The 23,788-nt window shown below is 44.6% G+C and overlaps 1 protein-coding gene across 1 annotated transcript; it reads left to right on the forward strand.

The window, feature by feature from the left end:
• On the forward strand, nucleotides 1–23,535 carry Bap55 (Brahma associated protein 55kD). The gene is made up of 13 exons (XM_077644284.1): nucleotides 1–146; nucleotides 676–752; nucleotides 4,380–4,554; nucleotides 8,107–8,207; nucleotides 12,703–12,895; nucleotides 14,860–14,966; nucleotides 18,310–18,399; nucleotides 18,939–19,000; nucleotides 19,339–19,453; nucleotides 21,382–21,462; nucleotides 21,597–21,692; nucleotides 22,584–22,670; nucleotides 23,342–23,535. The coding sequence occupies exons 1-13, from the start codon at nucleotides 122–124 to the stop codon at nucleotides 23,420–23,422; spliced, it is 1,290 nt and encodes a 429-aa protein (XP_077500410.1). The 5' UTR covers nucleotides 1–121; the 3' UTR covers nucleotides 23,423–23,535.
• Nucleotides 23,536–23,788: the final 253 nt, after the last annotated feature.

Raw genomic sequence — 23,788 nt, forward strand, 5'->3', positions numbered from 1 at the left:
GCCATCTCCCGTGACGCGGTTGAATCTTCCGCGGTTCTGTTGCACTGCAACAGTGACAACAAACTTTCGCCCCTTTGCTTTGTCCGATATTTATACAATAACGAACGCGTGGAGCAGCACCATGAGCGGAGGTGTCTACGGCGGAGGTAAGTCTTCGCAGTCGTCAAGTCACGTCGTTGAGTTCTTATTACGCGACTTGGTCGTCTAAACGCGCCCTGCCGGCATGCCTCGGCGCCGTGTCGTGTTTGGCGATCCTGTGTAGACGGGACGGTTGTGCGATCACCATGTCTTTCACGCTGTATTCGTTGCAGCAGTGGTGCTTTAGCAAGCTTCACATCGCGTGACGTTTTCATCCGCGCGAGGAACCGTGGCTTCAATCGGTTGTCACTGCTACGGAGTCCTACAACGTGCCTCCCGTCGATAGCACCGCGCTCTATTCGAAAGCCTTCGTTAACACTGCTTCATGCTTCAGTGTTTGAGAGAAGGAAGATGTGCTTGTTATTAGTGGCTCTTTGTTAATAAAATAACAATGTGTGGCTGGCATCTGCCATCGAAGCCTGAGCTCACTGCGACTAGCGCGAATGAAAAGACAGGAAGAGAGAAAGAAAGGATGGGTGTCGAGATGGTGTTTGGGGAATGGTCTGCTTGCAACAGTGCATCATTTTATTTTTTCAGACGAAGTCGGAGCCCTGGTCTTTGATTTCGGACACTATTCCGTCCGAGCAGGTTACGCGGGTGAAGATTCTCCGAAGGTAGGCAACGACTTCATCAATATCGGTTACTACGATGTCTTCAAAGCGCCGTGCCGATATCTGCATTTAATTAAACTTGATCGCCGCAAGACATTCAAGATACTTCATGTGGTGTATATCTACAGACTGTCCAAAATTGGATTTTACGGGTTAAGAAAAAATGCCAAGAGCAGTACACAAAAGTCATTATTGTAAATTGCTTATGCGACCAGGCGGACACAAGCAGTGCGAACAGTTGTCATCATAGCCTGAGTAATTAAAATTCAGGAGTTAACTTTTTATTCAGTGCAGTTAGCATGCGTGTTTATATTGAAAACTTATAGGCAGTGGCATTCGAGATAATTTCATTTTTTACAGATTTAGTAACGCTCCTGTGTCCTGAGGTATGCATGTCCAAAATTTCCACCCAAACTGTGTATCTATACACATGCGAGGCCGCAGCACCCAGCATGAAGCTCCACTCTGGTGTATCGCGAGTATCGCGCTCCACCTGACAAGGATATGTAGCTGCAAGCTGTAACTTTTTGTTCTTGGCTAGCAAAACCAAAGGAACATTGTGCCGGCAGCCTGGGGTGCACCGTTTCTTCAAAGGAGCATAGACTCCTTACTTTTGGGTGCGTGTTTCCTTTTAAGTGTTAGGCATTATTATACATGGATTACTATCTGGTATCCTCCTACAACTGCTAAATAATTTCTTATGCTGTTTCACTTTCAATAACTTCACGATGAATGTGACGTCGAAGGTGTGCTGATAGGTCACACGAGACATGAAAAAACTGTGATATAATTGCTAATGAGTACAAACTGCGCGAACAAGACGGGACGTAAAGCACAGTTTGTACTCATTCGCTTCATAATGAACCAACTAGCCCACCAGAACATCCTTCTTCAGTATATAATTGCTGCCTCACTGTTTTAATTCACTTTCATTCTAATGCTAAAGCTAGCTGGCCTCAAGAACCAGAATGACAACGAATGTAGTAGGAGTGATTGTATTGCAGTTTTTCATGCCTCACGTGGCCTATAGGCACATTTTTACGTCAGTTTTTGCCAGCTGTTCAAACCGAAACATCATGATAGAAAAATTTGATTATAAATTATTTACCGGTCATAAGCAAATACCACATGGTTATTCGTGCATAGTAGTTGGTGTCTTATGCATCACTGTACAGAAGTAAACATGCTGCCAAAATTAGGTGCTTCGAGTCGAGTCTATTAAGCGAATGCTTCTAGAGTTGGCAATAAGACATGGCGATGCTTTAGACTTCTCACGTGGTAAAGCGCAGTGATACCACACTGCTGGCCAAAAGAGAAAATTTATAACCGTCGCCTACAACCACATTCTTATCATGCGAAGTGCCATATGCAACAGCTGCGTCACATCAGGGAGAAGCTTCATGCCAAGCACCGCGATCTTCCATGCGTAATTATTTGGATAGGGCTGAAAATTTAGACGTTCATATCTCGGGACACAGGCGCATTACCAAAATTGTACAAAATAATACAGTTTTTGGATGCCACTGCCTCTTAGTTTTCAGTATAAACATGCATGCTAACTACAGTGTATAAAAAGTTACTTAATAAAAATCGTAAATTACTGAGTTTATGATAATTTTTCTCACGCTTCGTGTCTGCCTGGCTGCATAGCCCATTTACAAAATCTATTTGTGTGTGTACTGCTATTCATATTTAAAACCTAATTTTGTAAAGCCTAATTTTGAGCACCACCTGTATTGCTGCATACCTGCCTGAAACTGGCACAGGGGAGACCCAACTTTAGCAGGAATAGAGACCTACAGCATAAACTGTGCACATTGCAATGTCAAGCAGAGCCTACAAATGTTAATGATGTGTGCAGTAACGTGTGTGTGATATGGGGTTGCTCTATCCTAATCCTTTGTGTAAAAGAAGCGCCAGTACAACTTTGGGTTTACACATTAAAATTGTTTTTGAACAAACAGTGTCCTTACCACAAACAGTGTCTCGAGAAATTTAGCTGGCAGTTTCTGGTGTTGACCGCTCTTCAGCTGGGTAAGCTGCTTAATGGTGCACGTCTTCGAAAGTATAAAACCTCATTATAAAGTTTACACATTTATGGTACAGGAATATGACAGCTGTGACCATAGCATAATTAATGTCACGAAACTTTGTTCCAGGTATGCTTATGTGCTGCTTAATACTTACTAGAGGTCAGAGATGAGGCAGAAAAAAAAAAGCTCTTCGACTGTGTTTGAAAGTCATTGCAGACACCTTTGCACTTTCTGTGAAACCCTACTACCCAACACACATATGCTGAAGCAGAATTGACATCTGAGCTAGTATCTGTATCTGTATGCACCTAGCATGTGAGCTGGTATCTGTATGCACCTAGCAAGTGAGCTTTTCCATGCATAAGACAACGTAAGCAGACACGTGCATATTATCCAGGCCAGCTTGTGGTGTCCTCTGTTTTAAATGTTTCTTACTGGTGCCCCCAGACCACTGGTATGGCCAAGCATTCCAGCCTTTTTTTGCATGTGTGTGTGGTGCATACAGGGCTCTTTTCTGAGCTGCGCTTCTGGGCTGCAGTCATTATTGGCACGAAAGCACTACTCCAACGGGTTAGCCCCGAGCAAGGTCTTGTGATGTTTGTGGGTTTGCGCCAAGTGAAATTGATAAATCAAATCAAATAAATATCCACGAATGTGATTCGAACTGACGGCAGTGTGAACAGATCAGCTTCACAGGCTGCTGTGCGAGAGCACTAGGCTGTTGCCGCAGCCGAAAACGCCTCGTGTTAAACTGAAACGCACTCCGCGCTGTGCATTGCACGTCGTCGTCTTCATCCACTAATGCTACTATCGAACTAACATTCGCACTCTGAGCTATGTGGCACTGCATGCATTGGCATGGACAACGTTGTGGCAGAAACACAGCACTAGAGCAGTATGCATTGGCAACATTGCTGCAGAAATGCGGCACTGGAGCATAGGCCACCAGGTTGCATTAGGTAAATTGGCACTGAGAAAGTTGAAGACGTGCATAACTGGCTCCCTGGGTCAGTGGAAACCCCAGTCGCACTTTCGGTTAAGTGGTGGTGGTGGTGGTGGTGATGTCTACCTGCAAAAAACTGCTTTCGCACAATATTTCGTACTTAGCAATGCTAAACCGCCAGAAAATTTTTTAATGCTACTAGTGCTTAGGTTATTATCCTTATTGCAGCATGACCATAAAACAGTGAAAGTAGCAATGAGCCTTGTGTCTAGGCACCAAGATTGTTTTGGCCAACCCTTAGCTAAAAATGCAGTGAGCATACATTTGTGGAAACTGTGTGGACAGGTATTGCACTGGCATCACAGATTGGTAGGGCCGGTCAAGTACCGTAAGCCGGAAACTAACACTCTCAACCACCCCATGCACCTGTTGCTTCTTTCACCGCTTTCAGAAATAGCTTACGGTGCACCAGAAGGAAGCTTGTTTTCCTCAACTTGGGTACAGCATCCACCACTGCCCTTTTCTTTTATGATTTCCTGTGCTCACTGGAGAGTTCCTGTGTTGTTGTACCAGCTCATGGACAGACCACTGAAGGGCAGCAGGGAAGTTCACCCAACCTCATGTGGGGTGTGACATCAGAGCCTCTTCTCTTAGGCGGAGATCCCCAGTTCTGTTGGAGTCATCGAGGAACTCCTGGCCGATGGACCTGACACAGAGACAAAGGATCTGGGCGCATCAGCCCCCCAGAAGAAGTACTTCATCGACACGACAAGCATTCACGTGGCAAGAGCCAACATGGATATGACCACGTTCCTCAAGGATGGCATGGGTGCGTTTTCTTTCTGGCTCAGATTTGGCAGCAAAGCTGGAGCGATATAACAGCTCAGCTCGGGCACACTTCATGCATTGTTTCCTCAAGGACATAACATTTGGCCCAGGGGGATGGATTGTGGTTGAAGAGGAGAACTTTCAATAAATTTTCTTGCATTGGGCACATCTTGTCCTGTAAATATCACACTATGGCTTTAAGCTTCAAAACTTTCAGTTGTGATTGACGTATGAGTGGAGGCCATACATCATTGTTTCACTGCGTAGTAATGGAGTACGGATGCCAAATCTTTAAGTTCTGTTTTTTCCTGGTAAGATTGCACAGGGCATTAGGAAGAATACAGTTCAAGGAGATATGCCCCGTATGTAATTTTAGTCATTTTTAAAAGCACTGTTTCTCACCCACAATTTTCATTTCCTTAAGGCTGGGACATAGAAAGCTTGCACGCACAACTTACAGAACTCTCAAGCAGTCACAGAAATGTGGTGCAATCACTCCTGCCTCATGTGCCAGTAGCACACGCCACTTACTGGGTGCTCTGTGATTGGCAGAAATGATGGAGCAGCAAATGCAGCACTATTCGTTGAGCACACGTGAGCTGTGACACAAGCACTTTCTGCTGGTTGTGTTGCTTCATTTTGCTATTGGGAATGCATGTAGCGTGACAGAAACGACAAGGGACAGCAGATGAATGGAACAAGCACTTCCCTCGTCTTTTCTGTCGTGCTACATGCATTCCCAAAAGCAGTTTGTGACAACTGTGTGTGCCGTCTTCCTGCATCACTGTCCACAGAAACCAAGACTGAAACTACAGGGAAAGAAAAGAACGGTGTAATAAATTATTTATAGCGCACTGGTGAATACCTTCTCTAGATCCGTTATTCACAGTGTCTTGTGTGTTGTTACCAGCCAAAAGTAGAACCTAGAAATTTGACGTCCCTATTTCTTCTAAGAAACCTAGAAAGGTATAGCAGGGCAAGGAAAGCACCAGCCACTTCCACCCCAGAAAATTCGACGACCGCCCCCACATTTGGTGTATGGAGAGAGAAAGAGAAGATTCTGAAAGAAGAAAAACTCGCTCTTATCTCTCTCTCTCTCTCTCTGTCCATTTTAAATTTTCAGACCCCATGACCGTTGCTTGCTGCGGCACACGTCTGTGGTGTGTTTTGCGAGCCCTTCACGCCGTGTTCCGGCGTTGCCTCTCGGTCACTATTGCTGGCTCTGGGGCGTCGGTCACTGTGGCATTGTGTCCCTTCATGCGTCAGTAATTTCAGTGCAGCAAAAGCTTCAACAGTGTTTGGTTTTGTGCTCGTGACCCCCTACCTCTGATTCCACCATGAATCCTTTTGTGTGTCAGCTTGTTGCAGTTGACGACAGTGGCTGTGGTGCTTACCTTTGTGCTTGTGACCTTCGTGCGCTCGCTCACCTCTCCTGTGTGAGACGATGAAAGTGTACGCCGCCTTCAGTGGTGAGGGAAGTGCAGTGTTTTGCTCCGGGCAGTGCCACCGCCGCTTCATCTCTCTGGGAACTATTGTGTGGATTCGGAGACACACTAATCAAATTTGACATGCTGAAGAGCCGATGTGTCTTTGGAGGCTGTGGACCGAGTGCAGTGATGCAAGTGTATTCAACGGCCTTCCGCTTGTGTAAAGCACCCAACTGCAAGTGAACAAAAACGCATACATTTTACTTTATTTTACTGAAATGTTTTGCTGTCATAGAATGTGTGTCAATGCTATTTAATCTCATGCCAACAGGAGTAACCTAAAAGTCCTGTCCCAGCCAGTGCAGCATTATTTGCAAGCAACTTGTGCTTGTGCATAGAACATAGTTGCATATGCATAAAACATAGTTGCATAGAACATCTCGGTGTCGTCAAGGAAAGCTGCTGCAAATTTTTTAACATGTATGACGTCCTAGTCGGAATCAAGAGGAAGAAATGGGCTTGGGCAGGGCATGTGATGCGAAGGCAAGACAACCGCTGGTCCTTAAGGGTAACGGAGTGGATTCCAAGGGAAGGCAAAACGTAGCAGGGGGCGGCAGAAGGTTAGGTGGGCGGATGAGACTAGGAAGGTTGCAGGCATAGGGTGGGCGCAGCTGGCAAAGGACATGGTTAATTGGAGAGGCATGGGAGAGGCCTTTGCCCTGCAGTGGGCGTAGTCAGGCTGATGATGATGATGATGATGAACCTACTCAGATAAGAGTTGTTGCACAATTTATTTAAGCCTAAGGGCTGAAAGAAATACACAAACTTAGCTGCAGCCAAAGGCTTCATGTATTCTGCACCGTCAGTTTTTATTCCAGATTAAGCAACCGTTACGCCAGACAAAAAATATATTAGTTCATTTTGACCGGAACAAATGTTAGCACCTTCGAATCACACCTGACTGTACATTCTTAAACGCAGAACAAACACAGTTCACCGAGTACAGCGGGCTCTTCAACTTTTTATGCTTTGTTTTCCCTTGGACATTTCTGTCTAGTTTTTTAACGCCAGCTTGATGCAGTGTTTTGCAGGTCAGTAAGCCCGTCGTGTTAACAGGCGGTTGAGGGAGGTTCCAAGGTTCTAATAAAAAGCATTTGAACTACTATATCTTTATGCAATTTCTTAGCGCAGCGCTAAATAAATACTGTTCACCTTTAGCGTGACCAGCTAGCAGCAGCAACGACAAGCTGAGCAGGTAAAGGGAGCTCGCACATACTGAATGCGACCTCCAGAAGCCATCAAACCATCTTCTCCCTTCTAGGTGCGGTTTTTTTGACCGCCCCAAACAGCTGTGCATTTTGGAACTGTGGCCATGTTTTTGTTTGCTCATATTTTAATGTGAAAGCATTACTAGGCTATGTGGGCGGTGTTTGCAAGAGGTGTCGGCAAAATGTGGAAGCAAAATATGATGGATGTCGAGATCTCTGGCTTTGCGCGGGGTTGGACATGGGGTTGAGGTGTCCACCGAGATCTGCCTCCTTTTTCCTTTCATCAAAAAAACGCTTCATTTCCTAAAAAAAAAAAATGAGTTGATTAGCAAAGTTAAGAAGAATGATGGAAAGAGAGACTGGGTGCAAAACCGTGTCCACTGAACCGCAGGACGCTGAATGACACAACACCGCGCTGGTTTGAGCAACAGATATCACAAGTGCAGATGAAATCCCAGCTATGTTGTCACTGATTGACCTCAATTTTGAGCAGCCGTTTGTTGTATGGCATTCTGGGTGGTGTCATAGCATTTCTCTTTGCATATAACTTGCATGTTTTAGTCATGTTGGAGGCTACCTTGCGACAGTGGTTTGGACCAATGACATATGCACCTTCAATTGCATACTTTCTGAGACTTGTGACAGGGGTTCCGACTGTGTCATGATGACTGGGCAATATTATTTTTTAATTCTTTTTATGGCCCACTCTACTATACGTCATGATGACACATGCACCTTCAGTTGCATGTGGAGATCTGAGCTCTACTTCGTCCTTTCCTTTCCTCAAAACGCATGCTTTCACATTCCTCCATGTAAGTAGACTTAAGTTCCCTCGGAATTTTTGTTTTGTTGCTGCAGTGGAGGACTGGGACCTGTTCGAGAAAGTGCTGGACTACGCCTATAGCCGCCACGTCAAGTCTGAGCCGCAGTTACACCCTGTGCTGATGTCGGAAGCATCGGTATGATGGAAGTTTGATAATTGCTCCTACTGTTGTCAATGTGCAGAGGAGCAGCAGCGATAATTGCTCGTACTGTTGTCAATGTGCAGAGGAGCAGCAGCCAGAGAGGGCGGTAACCGTGTGTGAATGTTACACACTGAAGAGGATGTCGTGGTGGGGGGCTGTTTTGTTCTTTTCCGTCAGAGATAAACACCCATAGGGCAGGTTGGTACTGATGCTTGGGCGAGTTGGTATGCCATATCAAAATTGAACGGCGCAGCTTTTGACAAGGACGAAAGGAAAGACACACGAGGACAGGTGCTGCCCTTGTTTGTCAACGCCTGTCATCGTGTGTCTTTCCTTTCGTCCCTGTCAAAAGTCGCGCCATTCATTTTGAAACGGCAGGTTGTGTGTTGGACAATTTTTGTTGAAGGAGTGTATTCAATATATCAGCTCTGTCATAAGCCTCACAGGCTGTGAGGTTTCGTACGTCATGTTTGCCTCGTTTATGGCGGAAATTCTTCAAGCGCCGACCAATCGTTTAAAAAATGACGTTTCGGCCCTGGCTTACGGCGGCCTTGTTCAGTGGTAGGAATTCTTCAAGCGCCGACCAATTGTTTAAAAAACGACGTTTTGGCCCTGGCTTACGAGGATCTTGTGTGAACAAGGCCTTCCCCATAAGCCAGGGCCGAAGTCATTTTTTAAACGATTGGTCGGCACTTGACGAATTTCCGCCATGAACATACCCAACCAGACGGCTTTCTGTCAAACCCTGGATTTCATTGCCTCATTTATGAAATGAAAGATGTTCAATGGGTCTGCTTTGCAGTTCCTAATATTTTGCAGTTAATACTGCATATACAAGACAGTATGGTCATTCCATGTCAGACGCACCAATGTTGACGCCGCTTGACCCTATTTCGTTCGAAAAATTTGTGGCCTGTTATTGAACTGTCAAAAACAATTTCCCTTATAGGGACTATGCAATGAATTAAAAGTCGCTTGCAATTGTTTTCAATGCTTAGAAATGATGCTAAGAAGCATCCACACTAAGTATGAGTGTTCGGAAGTGAGCCGGCAATTTATTATGAATTTTTAAAAACCCTGTTTGTTAAAATTCGTGTGCCGATTGATGTTTTCGTAGTGACCGGTATTTGAAAGTAAAATCGTGAAACTAAACGTCACTAGTTCCACGACGTCTGCAGGCCACCACACGCTGTCATTCGCTGGAGCCGCGGCAGCCACGACGTCATAGGTACACTTCCGGTAGCCGTGAAAGTCGTCTGCTCGTGCCGCCGCACGAGCCCCTTGGGCAGTCTTCGCAGTGCGGCGTGATTGGAGGCCGGCGACGGAGACAAAAACCAGTCTGCCAACCAGCTCTTTGCGAGATCGGCCGCCTAGCAAAAACATTCACCAAACACGAACTCGATTTACGTTCATAAGAAGCTCTGGGATAGTTGAATGTGAAAAATGTATCATTTCTTAAATTTCATCCAACAGCCGCTTGCTGCTGCTGCTGCTTCGTGCGGCTCTCCTGGCGTCTGCTAGATCCGCTGCTGAAGGCGTCACGGAAATCGAGCACAACTTTACTATGGGACGGGGGCTCGCAGTAAAGGCAAAGTGGCTAGAGTAGTTCCTTTATTACGGCTCTAACTAGTTCCGAAGTGCCCTCATCTACGGCATCGATGCGAAACCAGCTAGGCTTAGCGATGACCAGGGCAGCTGGGAAGCAGCGCAGTTCGTCACTTGGCGCTCCCGCAGGCGGCGTCGTTGCCGAAAGCTCGGCTCTTGCGCAGGCATGCTATCGTTGCTCCAATATAGCATGGCTCTTCTGTCTTTTCTGGTGCGATTGTGATTAGCGAGCCAGCTGGCGGGCCAACTAGTCTAGATCCCGTCGGCCGCGGTGATAAAAATGAGCTTAAGATGGTTTCTGGCATAAATCTTAAACGTTGGTATCGAGAAATGTGAAAAATATATCATTTTTGAGGATCGTTGATCAATACCGAGTTGCTGATGATACAAGTAACAACTGTGATACGAGCAAATTTCTTGCCATAATCGCCTCGCAGCTCCCGCTGGCCCGCCGTTGCTGTCCGGCTCGCCTGATCCCCGCAGCTGTCCGCTAGCTCCGCTGCCGAAGGCGTCGCGGAAATTGACCATAGTTTATTGCGAGATTATGCTGTTGATAGCAAAGCGATATTAAGAGTATACCTTTTAATATAGCGCAGGCGACTCTTCCAAAGCAGCGTCAGCTGCGCCTTCGATACGAAAAACAGCTATAGGCCTAGCGACGACCAGGGCAGCCAGGCAGCAGCGCAATTCGTCGGCCGGTGCGACCACGGGCGGCGGCATTGCTGAAAGCTCGCTTTTTGGGCAGGCATGCTTTGTCGCTGCTCGAGTATATATCAGGCGGTCTTTCTGACAATGTGGCTATTATGTCTTTTCTGGTCTGAACTTCAACACCAAGCCAAGAAGCGGTCGGTCACTGCTGCACGGCAGCAAACCATACGCTTTGAGCTTGGGCCAAGCGGCGCATCGATGCTTGCTACTCCGAGTGTCCCTGCCTGCAGTGGGGCTGCAGTTCGCAAGCGGCGACCGATGCAGCGCGCCGGCCAAGTTTTCGCACATATGTTGCCTGCTTTACTCCCGTCGCGAGTGTCACACTTCAGATATGCACTTCTGCAGGAAGCAAATATATTAGCCCTCTGTGTCGTCGTGGGTGTAGTCGTAGGTTCTCAATCTGGAGGTGCAAAGTTCGAGTCCGCGTGTTTTAAATTTTTTAGCCTTAAAGAAACTCTCCCTTGCTTACCTGCGACCGACTGGATTTATTTTTCGTGCCATGCTTTTGACTCAACAATCAGTGACTCAACTCAGTATTGGGCGGCACTCATTCTAGGTTCATAGTCACAATTGTTAAGGAGCTTGCTTTACTATATGGGGCGGGAGGTCTCGCACGTCATCTCGCTAGTACGACATGGGAGTTGGCGGGCCATTGGCCAACTGCCATCTTGTGGGAGACCTGGCGCCGACGCGCACACTCGGCCGACAGTTTTCGCCGGCGCAGTGTGACATAGAGCTAGACATCACAACGATACAGTTTTGGCAGACCGAATCGGCCGACTGTTGGCCTAGTATGACAGGCCCTTAAAACTACAACAGACGGCAAGCAAAGGAATCCAACGCACACCGCAATCCAGGATGACGAGAGCACGGCAGGTCTCGAGGGGAGAGCGCACGCCCCCCTTGGGACCGGTCGTGGGCGAGAGAGACCTGACTGACGCTGCTGCTGGGGTACGACAGCCGGAAGTCTCAAACCGAACGTCATCTGATGACATATTCAAGGGTGGGGCCCAGTCCCAGGCCTGTTTTCTTTATTTTCTTTTTCTGGTGCCCGACGTGTACGAGTTGAGGGGGGAGAGGAGCAGTGTAATTTTTTAATCCTCTATATCTTCGTTATTATTGATGCTAGTAGCTCAAAAATTCTTGCACTGGGGTGACGAGTCATGGAATGCCTATCTCTTGTCTGCTTTACGTAACCTCAATTAATTTATTGCGTAGTCTTTTAATATCTGGCGGGGAAAAAATTCCTCATGATGTGACAGCCCTTTGAATTTTCCAGACTAGTGCAAAAAAGGTCTCTATAAAAAATTCATAATAAATTGTTTATTACTTTTTTACGCTTCAAATTTTTTGTGGACAATATGCATGAGTTGTGTTCTTTTTTATTATGTGTCAAGCGGTTACCTGCACAAGGGTATCATGTTTTTTGTAGTTCTTATTTTTTAGCTCAAAACACTCTATTTTTGAACTTTTTTAAAAGTCCACGCGACATTCGTGAGCAGTATAAAACTTTTCACTGGCTCGCCGTAACATGTAGTACATGGAAAAATGTTTACGGTAAAACTGAACTGAATAACTCGGAAAAAGAGGCCAAAGTTGCAAAAGAGTGCACTGTGCTGCGTATTCAGACGAAAATATTATACTGAGGTGCTCACTGCAAGAATGCAAACTAAAGTTCCTCTAAGAGCTGATTTTAGAGTGACTTTGCTCAGCAACTTTTATGTAGGTCTTTTTGTTTTAGTCGAGAAAAAATTTTTAAGTTGAGCACTGCAGTGCCAGTCATGGTTTCCCAGTACTGTCACCTCACTGCAGAACACAACCTCGGCGTGAGAAGCGTGATGTGCAATGCAGATGTGCAACGCCTGAGCTCGTGAGTTGTGGAAAGCACGCAGTCTGAACACTTCTACAAAAAATATGGACGGTAAAAAGGTAATACACCTTTTATTATGAAATTTTTAAGGAGACAGTTTTGCACTAGGCTGGAAAATTCAAAGGGGTGTCACATGATGGGAGAATTTTTTGCCCGCTAGATATTAAGGGAAATTGCTGTTGACAGTTCAAAGCCACAAATTTTTGGAATGAAATGGAAGAGGGTCGAGCGCAAACATTGTTGTGTTGGCATGGAATGACCCAGTGGTCAGGAAGAGTTTCCGACATTGTTTTTTTCTTTTCGCAGTGGAATGCCCGGACAAAGAGGGAAAAGTTGACAGAAATCATGTTTGAGAAATACGGTGTGCCAGCGTTCTTTCTGGTAAAAAACGCCGTGCTGGCAGCCTTTGCCAATGGTCGCTCGACCGGCATTGTTGTCGACAGTGGAGCCAGCCAGACTTCAGCTGTCCCCGTGCACGACGGCTATGTTCTCACACAAGGTGCCTGTATTTACTGTCTGTCTCTTCCTTAGTTGCTGTCTGTCAAGATTACTATGGTTGGATATAAGTCAAGTCTGTAGTGAAGCTCCACCCACATTCATGACCGCCACACAGAAATCCCTCCGTGACAAGAAAATAGTCTGCTAAAGCACGTTTGGTACCTAAGCAAGATGCTAATCACGAAAGAAAAAATTATAAATACAAGATTTTGATGCCTCTGGCTTGTTTGACATAATCAAATATTGGAAAGGTGATTTCATTTACTGCTGCTCTTGGCTAGAAGAGCAATACAGGACTCCCCCCCCCCCCCCTGTAGGCCTTGGCCCATTGTTACCAAGTGCTGATTTCTTAGGTTTTAGACTGCTGCAAATGCCAATTGATTCAAAGAATGTTTCATTCATTTGTGATAATTGCAGCACACTCTTGATGAAGCTGTCCTGTGTAGACACAACATCGAATAGATGTAGTGGCCCAGTGTTCTGGATACGTTTTGCATTTGGGCTGAAGTGAGCACTTGTGAAAAAATATCTTCCCTCTTCTGTTCCTTTCATTTACTGGGGAATGCATATTTTATTGAGTAACATCATTGAAGGGTAGAGCTGTGCACAAGTTTGAGATATCAACAGTCTTATATTGCAGGCACAGCCAGGAAAATGGCTGTGAAAGAGAGACCACAGTGTTAATGATTTGTAGCTCCCTCTTCTCAGTCACTCTGTCAGCTATGCTGAGAAGCGTGAAGTTGAGCTGGCAGGTAATTCATTCTTGAAGTGCGCAGTGCAGAACAATGCTTGTCTTGTCCTTTGTCTACTGTGCTGTTCACTTCACTTCAGAAATAAGCAAAACATTTCCTAGGAAAAAACGTGTATGGGAATGTCACTACGTACTACCGATCACTTTCAAACATTACGGATAGTTGGCCTGGGTGTGCTGTGATGCTGCTTGCTGAACATTTCACCGAGCCATGAAATAGTTGAATGCCCCCCCCCCCCCCCCCCTCGCTTTCTTCTACCACTTTAGTTTGTGACTACAATAAAGGCTCGTTAATTTGACCTTTGTTAATTCAGAAATCCAGATAATTTGAACTGCCAGATATGTCCAGGCCAACGCCCATGTAAGTCTATGGCGTCGGACGCTCGCTGATTCGGACGTTACCGGTCTCACACTGGTTAACGGAGGGAGGCCACATCCAGGTATGACCGTTGTAGCAAGAGAAACGTGCGTTCCATGCTGCATATTTGCTCGTGCACCTTTGACGTGCATGAGCTATGGCAGATCTGAAAATGAACGGACAGCCTTGTCTCTGAGAACAGTCACACCGCACAGTTTCGGCTTCACTTTTTCTGCTACGATGCACATTGCTGTCATTACTGCTTGGTTTTCATCTCAAAATCATGCAATCATTGCCTACTCTTTCGCCAATTAAATTTACCGTGGCGCAAACAGTTCAGGGTCGTTCAGTTATTCAAACATTTTTTCCAGTCCCTTGAAGTTTGAATTAACAAGGTTTTACTGTAATACTATAATTGTTCATAGCAGACTGTTTCACTATGCAGCCAGCTATTATGCATTGGATTTGGGTATTTTCAGAGAGGGGTGGGCGGGGAGGTGCTGTGCATCTGCATGTTTTTTTGCATACATGTTAAACAGGACGAGGCAGAAGCCAAGACGTGGTGTTCCTCAATAGCTTTTGTAAGTCATTGCAGTTTCCTCGGGCTATAAGCCATTTTCTTGGTCAACTTGTGACTCAAATTGCATGCACAAAGAAGCCTAACAGTAATTGTCTCTTACTGGTAAAGGATCCGTATGTAGACCTGGGGATGCTGCATCCTTTCAGTGGGTGTGTACTGGCATATGGAAAAAGAATAGGGCCATGACCCTCAACAAATGCCACTGTGGAAGTGTGTCAGGTCCTGCTCCGTAAACAATTCCACCCTCTATATAACTGGTTTCGCTTATTGTTACAGCTGTTGTCAAGTCCCCGTTGGCAGGTGACTTTGTGACCATGCAGTGCAAGCAGTTCCTCGAAGAACAAGGCATTGACATCATCCCTACATACATGCTGGCAGGCAAGGTAATTGTTTTTATCCTGCACTAAAATTTATTCTGTCTTTAGTAGTACTGCAATTTAATTTGATTTAGGGTGCAAGCAACAGATGTGCACAAGACGAGGAAAGAGCAGCGTCATTTCTTTCTCTTGTGTTTGTTCGTGGTTGGTCAGATGGTTCTTGATAATCAAATAAGGGAGGGAAAAACCTCAGGGTGCTTGCCAACATTTCGAAAAGAGGCCTTGTCTTCACCTGGCCCTTGTTGATTATGCTGTGAAGTTTCTCCTGTTTTTCCTCAAACATGAAAATAATTTTTTAATGACACAACAAAGGCGACCTGCCATGTCATGTCTCCCTTGCCTTGTTGCCCCGTGTTTTCTGTGTGGTGTTTTCATCATGAGCAAATGGGTAATGTGCCCTTTTGGCGTGGCCTTCAGAACTTGGATGTTGTTGCATAAACCTTGCTTGCAATGGAACGAGCCCACATCACTGATGTGCAAAAATTACGAATCACTTAGTTCCACCTACTTGTAATTTAGTTGGGACAGGACAGTAGGGTTGGAGTACTTGCCTTATGTTAGCCAAACACAATGTGCACAGGTCCAGAGGAATCTCTATAAGTCCTACTGTTTACTCTTGTTAATATAGGATAATTTTTTCACACTTCATTTGTTCCTTCCGTCAGCATCAAAGTGTGTTACAATTACAGAGGGCACTTAAGACTACTGACGTGCTGTGAATGTGAAAGCATGCATGCGGGTTGTTCGGGTGCGGCAGTGGCATACCACTCTCGTGCAGTGGCCAGCAAAGCTGGTCTATTCGCGCCGCCTGACTGGAAGTGAAAATGACGATACCCAAACCCAGCACGAGACTGGCAGTACATCATGCGAGGTTTTGTGCTGCGGTGATGGCGTAGTGCTCTAATGAAGCGGCCAGCGAAGCTGATCTGTTCACACTAGCCTGTTTTCAAAACCCACTTTGGAAGAAGTGTTATATTCTTGATATTGTTTTACTTTTATTTCATTGTATTTTATCTTTTATTTCATATTGGTACTCCCGATGACGTCATGAGGTCATTTGGGGGTTTCAATCCGTTTCTCGTGGACGGTCGGTCGGTCAGCGCTGGATTTTCTGACTGATGAGCCATATAATGCTTTCGCATTAAAAAGGCCCCCTATAATTCAAACTTACTCTCCGTCAGTATCCCTCATGTTTGAATTTATTCAGAGTGGACTCTTGTTTCCTAGAATGATTTGGCCAGCATTAATGATTCAGTATCATGTAAGATGGTTTACGTGTGAATGGTGAGGAAAGAGACCTTTCACATCATATGTTTTTTCCTGAGCATGTTCAACTTGACCAGCAGCGGTGAGTAATGTGTATACAGCTTGGGCCATGTTGTCTTTAGTGGGCACTGTGCAGTCACCGTATTAGTACTGAGAACAGTAGGCACGATTTGCATGTTGGTATCCACTATAAATCACTGTGTACTAGATATTCTTGTACATTTTTGCATGTAGAACTTACACGGATTTTTGCATGGATATGCACTCATCTGTAATAAGTGATGGAGTTCTTGATTGATTATATTAGCAGAACTGATGAACAATACTGTGGTCACCACTTCCGGCACATTAAGACAACATTACCTTATTTTTACTCTTGGTAAAAGTCGATTAATTGGCACTTTGTGTTTGTGTCGTCATGTATACATGTTTTTTTCACAAGTGAGCAGAAAATAGTATGTTTATTGGCAAGATAATTGGATTTAAAATTGGAACATTTTATTCCCTGCGACTCGATTTGAACTTGTGACATCATTACCAGAAAGGACAATCACAGTTTCAAAGTGAATGGTAACGCAGCGGTAGCCTAGTGGTCTGAGCATCCACTTCGCATGTGGGCGGCACGGGGTTCGAACCCCAGTGCCACCCGCCCACCGGTGATACAATGGGTACAAGCTTTCGTATTCCTGGTGCTCGGCTTCTTTAGGGTGAAATGCTTGGGAAATGGGCCTTTGACCCCACTTTGAGTATATAAGAAAAAAACCTTGTGCCATGGCGCTCTTTGGCCACAGATGCCCTTACGCCACAAAAAATCATCGTCAAAGTGAATGGTGGCGCCCAGGCTCAGAGGTTGTGTAGAAAAAAGTAATAAATTTCGCCTCTTTTGCTTGTGAAATGGCAACTGGTAGTGGTTGTATTTTGGTATTCCGCCTTTTCTAGCTTTTAAAGGCTCAGTATTTAGTGAGAGTGGTCTCTTTGACATTATAACTGGGCTGCAATGTCATTAAACGTGGCTAAAACTAAGTGCATTCTTTTGAGAGCAAAGAACATGAAAGTAGATAGCAAGTTCCCTATCGCATTAGGAGATTACTACCGCACTCAGGAAAATTCGATAAAATTCCTAGGCGTGATGTTTGAAGAACATCCTCTTTGGACAACTCACACGGAAAACATTCACCCAAAGATTGCTCGATCTGTAGGCTTACTAAACAAATTTAGAACCCTGTTACCATAAAAGGAAAAATTTCAAATTTATCACTCACTTTTCATTCCTGCATGTAATATGGCTTATTTGTATGGGGTAAAATGACCATGACAAGTAAAAAAAAAAATTTGCACTTTGCAGAGGAGAGCCATTCATGCTGTAGCAAACCTTCTTTTCAGTAAAGTGCACGTTTGACCTTTTTTCCAGATAAAACTTGTTGACAATTGAGAAAAGTTACAGAAGGAAACTATCCATGTATATTAAAAATCTAGTTACACTAAATAAACATGTTTTTGAGGAACAGTACCTCGTTTCGTGCTCACCTTTTAATTTCCGGCATCACAATTGTGCAGTTCATTAGCCCAGTGCAAATTACGGTTTTCAAAACGCACCTACTAGATACCAAATTTATTAAACACTTACCGCACAGTTCCAGATTTAATGCTTGGAAATAACACTCAAAATAAATTTAAAAATGAAGTTCACGCTATGCTGGCTTTTCAGTTGAACTGAACTGAGCCCACCTCCACGCTTTCTTGCATTCATTGTCTTCTCTCTAGCTCTGTTACTTGCCTTGTTTCATATATGGTTGTCAGTTCTTATTTTGGCTTCTGTGTTATGTTTTTTTTTTATTATTGACTGCAGCAGGCTTCTGTACAGAATTACAGAAATGTTGCTGCTTGCTGTTGACTGCCTTTGTCCAGGACGACAGGCTCTTTAGCCTGTGTCCCTGGTATTTGTGTTGCATGAACCGAAATCAACAGTTATTGTTGTCGACCAGTGAGACAGACCAACCTCAGTGTGTGGCTGTGAACAATCTCTGTGCAAATGGGAGATATCATTTCCAGGGTGGATTGAGCAGTGTGCGACCACTTGCAGGAGGCCGTCAAAGAAGGGGAGCCAGCAAAGTGGACGAAAAAGAACAGCCTGCCCGAAGTGACCAAGTCATGGCACAACTACATGGCCAAGGTGGGGCTGGGCGCCTCATGATCATGGCAGCTTCTTTGCATCACTGCACTGTGCATCATTCACATTGCACCATTTTTGGCATGGATTGACCAGTTAGGAGAAGCACTTGAGTGCTAAATAAAATATCATTTGGAGCAGTGCACTGCAAGATATTTCATGATCCTAAAATATTGCTGTTTGTGAATTAAATTTTCAGGCAGCTTGTGCTGGGCAGTAGTAGTAAGTGGTGCATTATGTGAGCACTAAGAGAATAGAGAGCAACTTAATTTGGAATTTTTCGGTAGCATAAACTGCATCATAGTGTAGTGCTAAAACTGACTGCACCATTCAAGACAGCAGGGTACTAACGATTATAGGCGAAAGAAATCGCATTACTATTTAATCAAAGATGTACACAAGGGGAAGAAAAGTACAACTTATTTTATTTTGTGTGATAGGCGTTTCCTTGTCTGCTACCTTGTTCATATTTCATCTCTAGTGCCTACATTATGAAGCAAGCACTGTTCCTAACTTCCACTGATAGAGCTTCTTGTCTTTAGGAGGTCATCCAAGATTTCCAAAGTTCCGTGCTGCAAGTGCTGGACTCGCCATATGACAAAGAGTATGTTGCTTTTATTATTTTGACAAAAGGCGTCACACAAAATTAGGCATTCAGGTATATTTTCTTGCTCAAAGGAGCACTGAATCGCATTAATAAATATCAGTTTTGGTATGGCTGCTTTACAAATAAAGCGATAATTTTTCACATTCACGGTGAGAGCTTAACAACTCAAATGATCTTGTGGAAAGCTTGAGCTGTGATTTAGGGAGCAAAGTATGTAGTCCGGTCCGTGTTGCTCTTTGCTAATCGCTATCCTGGTTGTTTTGCTGCACTTGTAATATTGACCTGACTTGGCCTAGAATACTTACTTTGTTTGTTGTTTGTTTACTGTTCACTAGGACAGTAGAAAACATGCCCACGGTGCATTACGAGTTCCCCAATGGCTACAACCAAGATTTTGGCTCAGAACGTTTCCTCATCCCTGAATCACTCTTTGATCCGTCAACCATCAAGGCAAGTTCACTGCTGGTTTTTGCTCAAGTGTGGGAAAGCTTAGTTAGCGGAGACAGCACCTGTTTTGTTCCACAGGGGAAACGTGATCAAGCAATTTTTGTGCACTGCGCTTTTTAAATCTCATTCTCTTCTGTTGCTGGCTTGGCCATCTCAGCAAATGACATGCATTAGTGCACCCTTATCCTTGTATGAAGCTGAGCTCTGTACACGTCACAGGCCAGGCCGACCCATTGCATCAACTTGTCCTGTCCCAAGTTGCCTGCATCATGTATTTCACATAATCTCCCTTAAGTTTTATTTTCCTTATTACATGCACCCCTGTCACTATCTCACAGCTCAGGTAGGAGTCTGATGTTGTTTTCTTATAAAGTTGGTTTGTTAATATATTATGATCTTGAGTGGTTTGTCTCAATTCTTAGGCTGGTTGGCAATTTCTTGGGAAAAAATGCAGCCTTATCAAACAAGCATGGAGCAGGCATTTACCACTCTGTGCAGACTGCTCTTATACTCTTTCACTAGTAGTGTGGCAGATCCGAGTAGATCATTTGGTTGATGCGATGAAACTACTGAACGGGAACCTTACTTCCGTAATGGGGTGTCTAAAGTTTTTTGATAGACAGTCGATGGCGGTGTCATTGAAGATATGCCACTTTCTGTGTTGCGTTAAGTGTTGTCATTCAGCTCAGCTCACTATAAGCTTTGTACCCTTTTTAATATACGTAGTCATTCTTGTTGTGTTGTGTTGTGTTGGGTTTTATGGCACATAGGCAGCTAAGGCCATCATGCGCCAAGCACAAGGTATAGAATTGCTTTTCTACAGAATGTTTTGGAGTATAAAAAAGAGGCGATGGTGCAGATGACTTAAAAAGATTGTACTGCCTAGTAATAAAAGGGAAGAAATTTGTAAATGGCTAATGGTAAAAGCCTTAAAGATGGTCAGGCAGCCTAAGCGACTTTCCTTGGCTAGCAAGGATCCTGAGGCTCCCAACCAATCAAATAAACAGCCTCAGCCTACTTCTCAAGAATGAGAAAGTGGCTGAGGTGTATCATGTATAAAGGCGATCCAGTGGTTAAAAAAAAATTACAGCTTTTCAAGTACGCCTGCTGCTTTTAAAAAGCTAAAAATGGAAGGTATGTTAACAATGGCATTATCAGCTAAAAGCAATGTAGGGTGGAAAGGAATGCATTCATGATAAAATTGAGTGAAGTACTTTTTTCTTAGTTTTTCTAGTTTTATACATGAGAATAAAATGTGATTAACCGTAAGATCATCTCCGCATTCTTCGCAAACAGGTTTATCTTGTTTTGTTAGCAGGAAGTTGTGCGTAAGGTGCGTGTGGCCTATTCTGAGACGGCATAAAATCACTTCTTTAAAACGTTCTTGGTGCACACATGACTTAAATTCACCTAAAATCGGCTTTATTAAGTGTAGTTTATTATTCAATTCGCTGTTCCAAGCCGATTGCCATTTTTTCCTTAACTTCCTTTGTGCTAATTTCATGCAGTCATTCAAGGGTATATTTACTTTTTTTATTTCCTTGCCACGAGCTTGAGCAGCACAGAAATCTGCTCGCTCATTGCCTTTTATGCCGACATGACTCGGGACCCAGCAGAGTTTAATGTTTTGTCTTCTAGCTGTGGCTGTTACTATGTTGTGTATAATGTCACCAAGTATAGGAGTGATTGCGTTTCTTGAGTGGAGGGCTGTAAGTATACTTAAAGAGTCTGTGTAAATAATAGCGTTTTCGAGGTTCTCGCTGAGTATTTTTTGTAGTCATTCTTGTCTTGTTGCTGATGTTACTCTAATAATTGCTGTCAGATCTGCTGGAGTTCTGCTCTGGTTGAGTAGCGTGCGTGATAGCAATCTCAAGTAATAAAGTACTGGTTAATATCCTCTTTACTTTCTGATTTTTCTTCTACATCTACAGAGTGCACCTGGCCAGACCATGATGGGTGTTGCTCAAGTGGTCACCACAAGCGTAGGCATGTGTGACATTGACATACGACCTGTGAGTGTTCTCGCTGTGACTTTGATCCTCCTTTTGGACGCTTGGCCATGTGAGGAATTCTCACTGGTGACAGGATACAGTTCTAAGTCAGTGGCGAAGCCTTAACCTGTGTTTTTTTCATTACCCTTGATCAGAGCTTGTATGGAAGTGTCACAATCACGGGAGGCAACACTCTCCTCCAAGGCTTTACTGAACGGCTGAACCGTGATCTGTCTGCGAAAACGCCACCGGTAAGTGCAAACCATACATTGCTATCATAAAAATCATATCATGGAAAATATTACCGCCTAACGCTACGTAGTAAAAGCTCGATAATTCGGAAATCGGGGCAATTCGAAACGCCGATGCGGTACCCACCAACAGCCATGCAAGGCTATGGCATCGGATGTTGCGGGTCTTGCACCGGTTAATTTGAACGGCTTCCGAAGGGAGGCAGCGTCCAGGTATGACCAGCATGGCTAGTGATTGTGAAAATAGCCCTATTCAAACCTGAACTACATGCTGCAGCATCGCCCATGCACCTCTTAATGCATGCAATGGCAAGGCTTTGCGAAAAACGGACAATCTCCGAAAACAAAACAACCACTTAGTTTTGATTTTTTTAGCCCCACGGCAACAGCGGCTATTCACTGCACATCAGCCATTGAACCGAGCGCAGCTGCACGTTTCCCTCGCTTCCACCTGCATGGTTCTTCCATCGTGCGAAAATGTGCACTCGTCAATTGCTGTTCGCACATTGTGCAACAAAGCCTCCTCAAACACGATGCAGCCGCTTGTGAGGGTGCACTGCCGCTACCACGTCACACCGTGGTGGGCGCCAGAGAGGCCCTTATCGTTTTGGGGCAACTCTGCTTTGACGCTTCCAACTGTGTGCATGCAATAAAGCATTGATGTAAATGTTAAAAATTGTCATTGTTACGCTGTTTTCATTCCAAAATCAGGTGATCATCAAATGAATTTACCATGATACAAGTGGTCCTTGTCATTTCTTTCGAGGTCATTCAATAACTCGGAACATTTTTTCCGGTCCCTTGAAGTTGTCTGCATATTGTGACAATGAAAATATGCAGTTTTTCATCTCGTGAGCTCACGCAAAGCTGTTCTCATGCGACTCCTTTCAGAGCATGAGGTTGAAGATCATCAGCACCAACGGAACAGCAGAGCGGAGGTTTGGAGCCTGGATCGGCGGATCCATCCTTGCATCTCTGGTGAGCCCTCGTCATGTTATGGCTGAGCAGTGTTGTGGGCAGAGTAGGCCACAGCTAGAGCCTGACTCAGCATTACACTTCAACTTGTTGTAGTCCAAGCTTTAAATTAAAATCTTTTTCCCAAGTTGTGAGAATTCGAGGAGCATGGCTAAATTACATGTCACTAGCCTTTAATGAGCTTCGTAAACCAATAAATTTCCTGGAGTTGCTTCTCATTTGCTGTTCTAAAGCAGACTGCAGCTATTCTGGATGGCTGGAGGGCTTCAAGCCAGCCATATGCATGAATGGCAGTGGTGCTTGGTTGGTACCCAGTGGTTGAACAGCTCTAATTTGGAGCCTGCTAGTACAGTTAACCAGTGGCGGTGTGTGCTGTCCTGACACTACAGTTGTAATGTGCATCAAGATGAGCTGCACACCTTAAAGATATCTGGTGAGCTGTGAAATGCGTCCAGATTTCTAATAGGGACACATTCGAGTAACAAAGTTTGATTACATCGCATAGCGGCAGTACCTCATGGCAAGCAATTTGCAAAGATTTCTGGGAGTGTTCCTGTGGAACGCTACTGACAACTGCCACTGGACACTTGTAGTAATCCAGAAGTGCTGATTCAGAGAGACCTTTGAAATGCCGGCCCAATGCAGGCAACCTACTCTCACCTGCTTGATTTCAGGGTACGTTCCAGCAGATGTGGATTTCGAAGCAGGAGTATGATGAAGGCGGCAAGTCCCAAGTGGAGAGGAAGTGTCCTTGAGGGAGGTCACCTGGTGAGAACAGGTTCCCGCACTGCATTACTGTGTTTCATTTGTACATACATCAAACGATCTAGTTTAAGTCAGCCCCAATAAATGAATTGTGGTCACTCTGCCCTGTTTGTCTTACTACTAGTTTGTGCACAGGCTGCAGATGCTCAGCCTAGCCATCAGTTTTGCATAAAGATTTCTGAACCTGATTACAGCGCACCCTGTGTACTTTCAAATTCTGAATATTCAAGGGTCAACTGTTACCACTCTCATTAGAAGTGTTTGTCAGTGCCTTGATAGATCATATGGGCTCCTATGGCAGTAAGTGGTTTTTATTGAAATAATAAAAAGGAAGGAAAAGATTTGTGCTAGCCCCA

This window comes from Amblyomma americanum, chromosome 11 (genome assembly GCF_052857255.1).
Source record: "Amblyomma americanum isolate KBUSLIRL-KWMA chromosome 11, ASM5285725v1, whole genome shotgun sequence".
Lineage (NCBI taxonomy): Eukaryota > Metazoa > Arthropoda > Arachnida > Ixodida > Ixodidae > Amblyomma > Amblyomma americanum.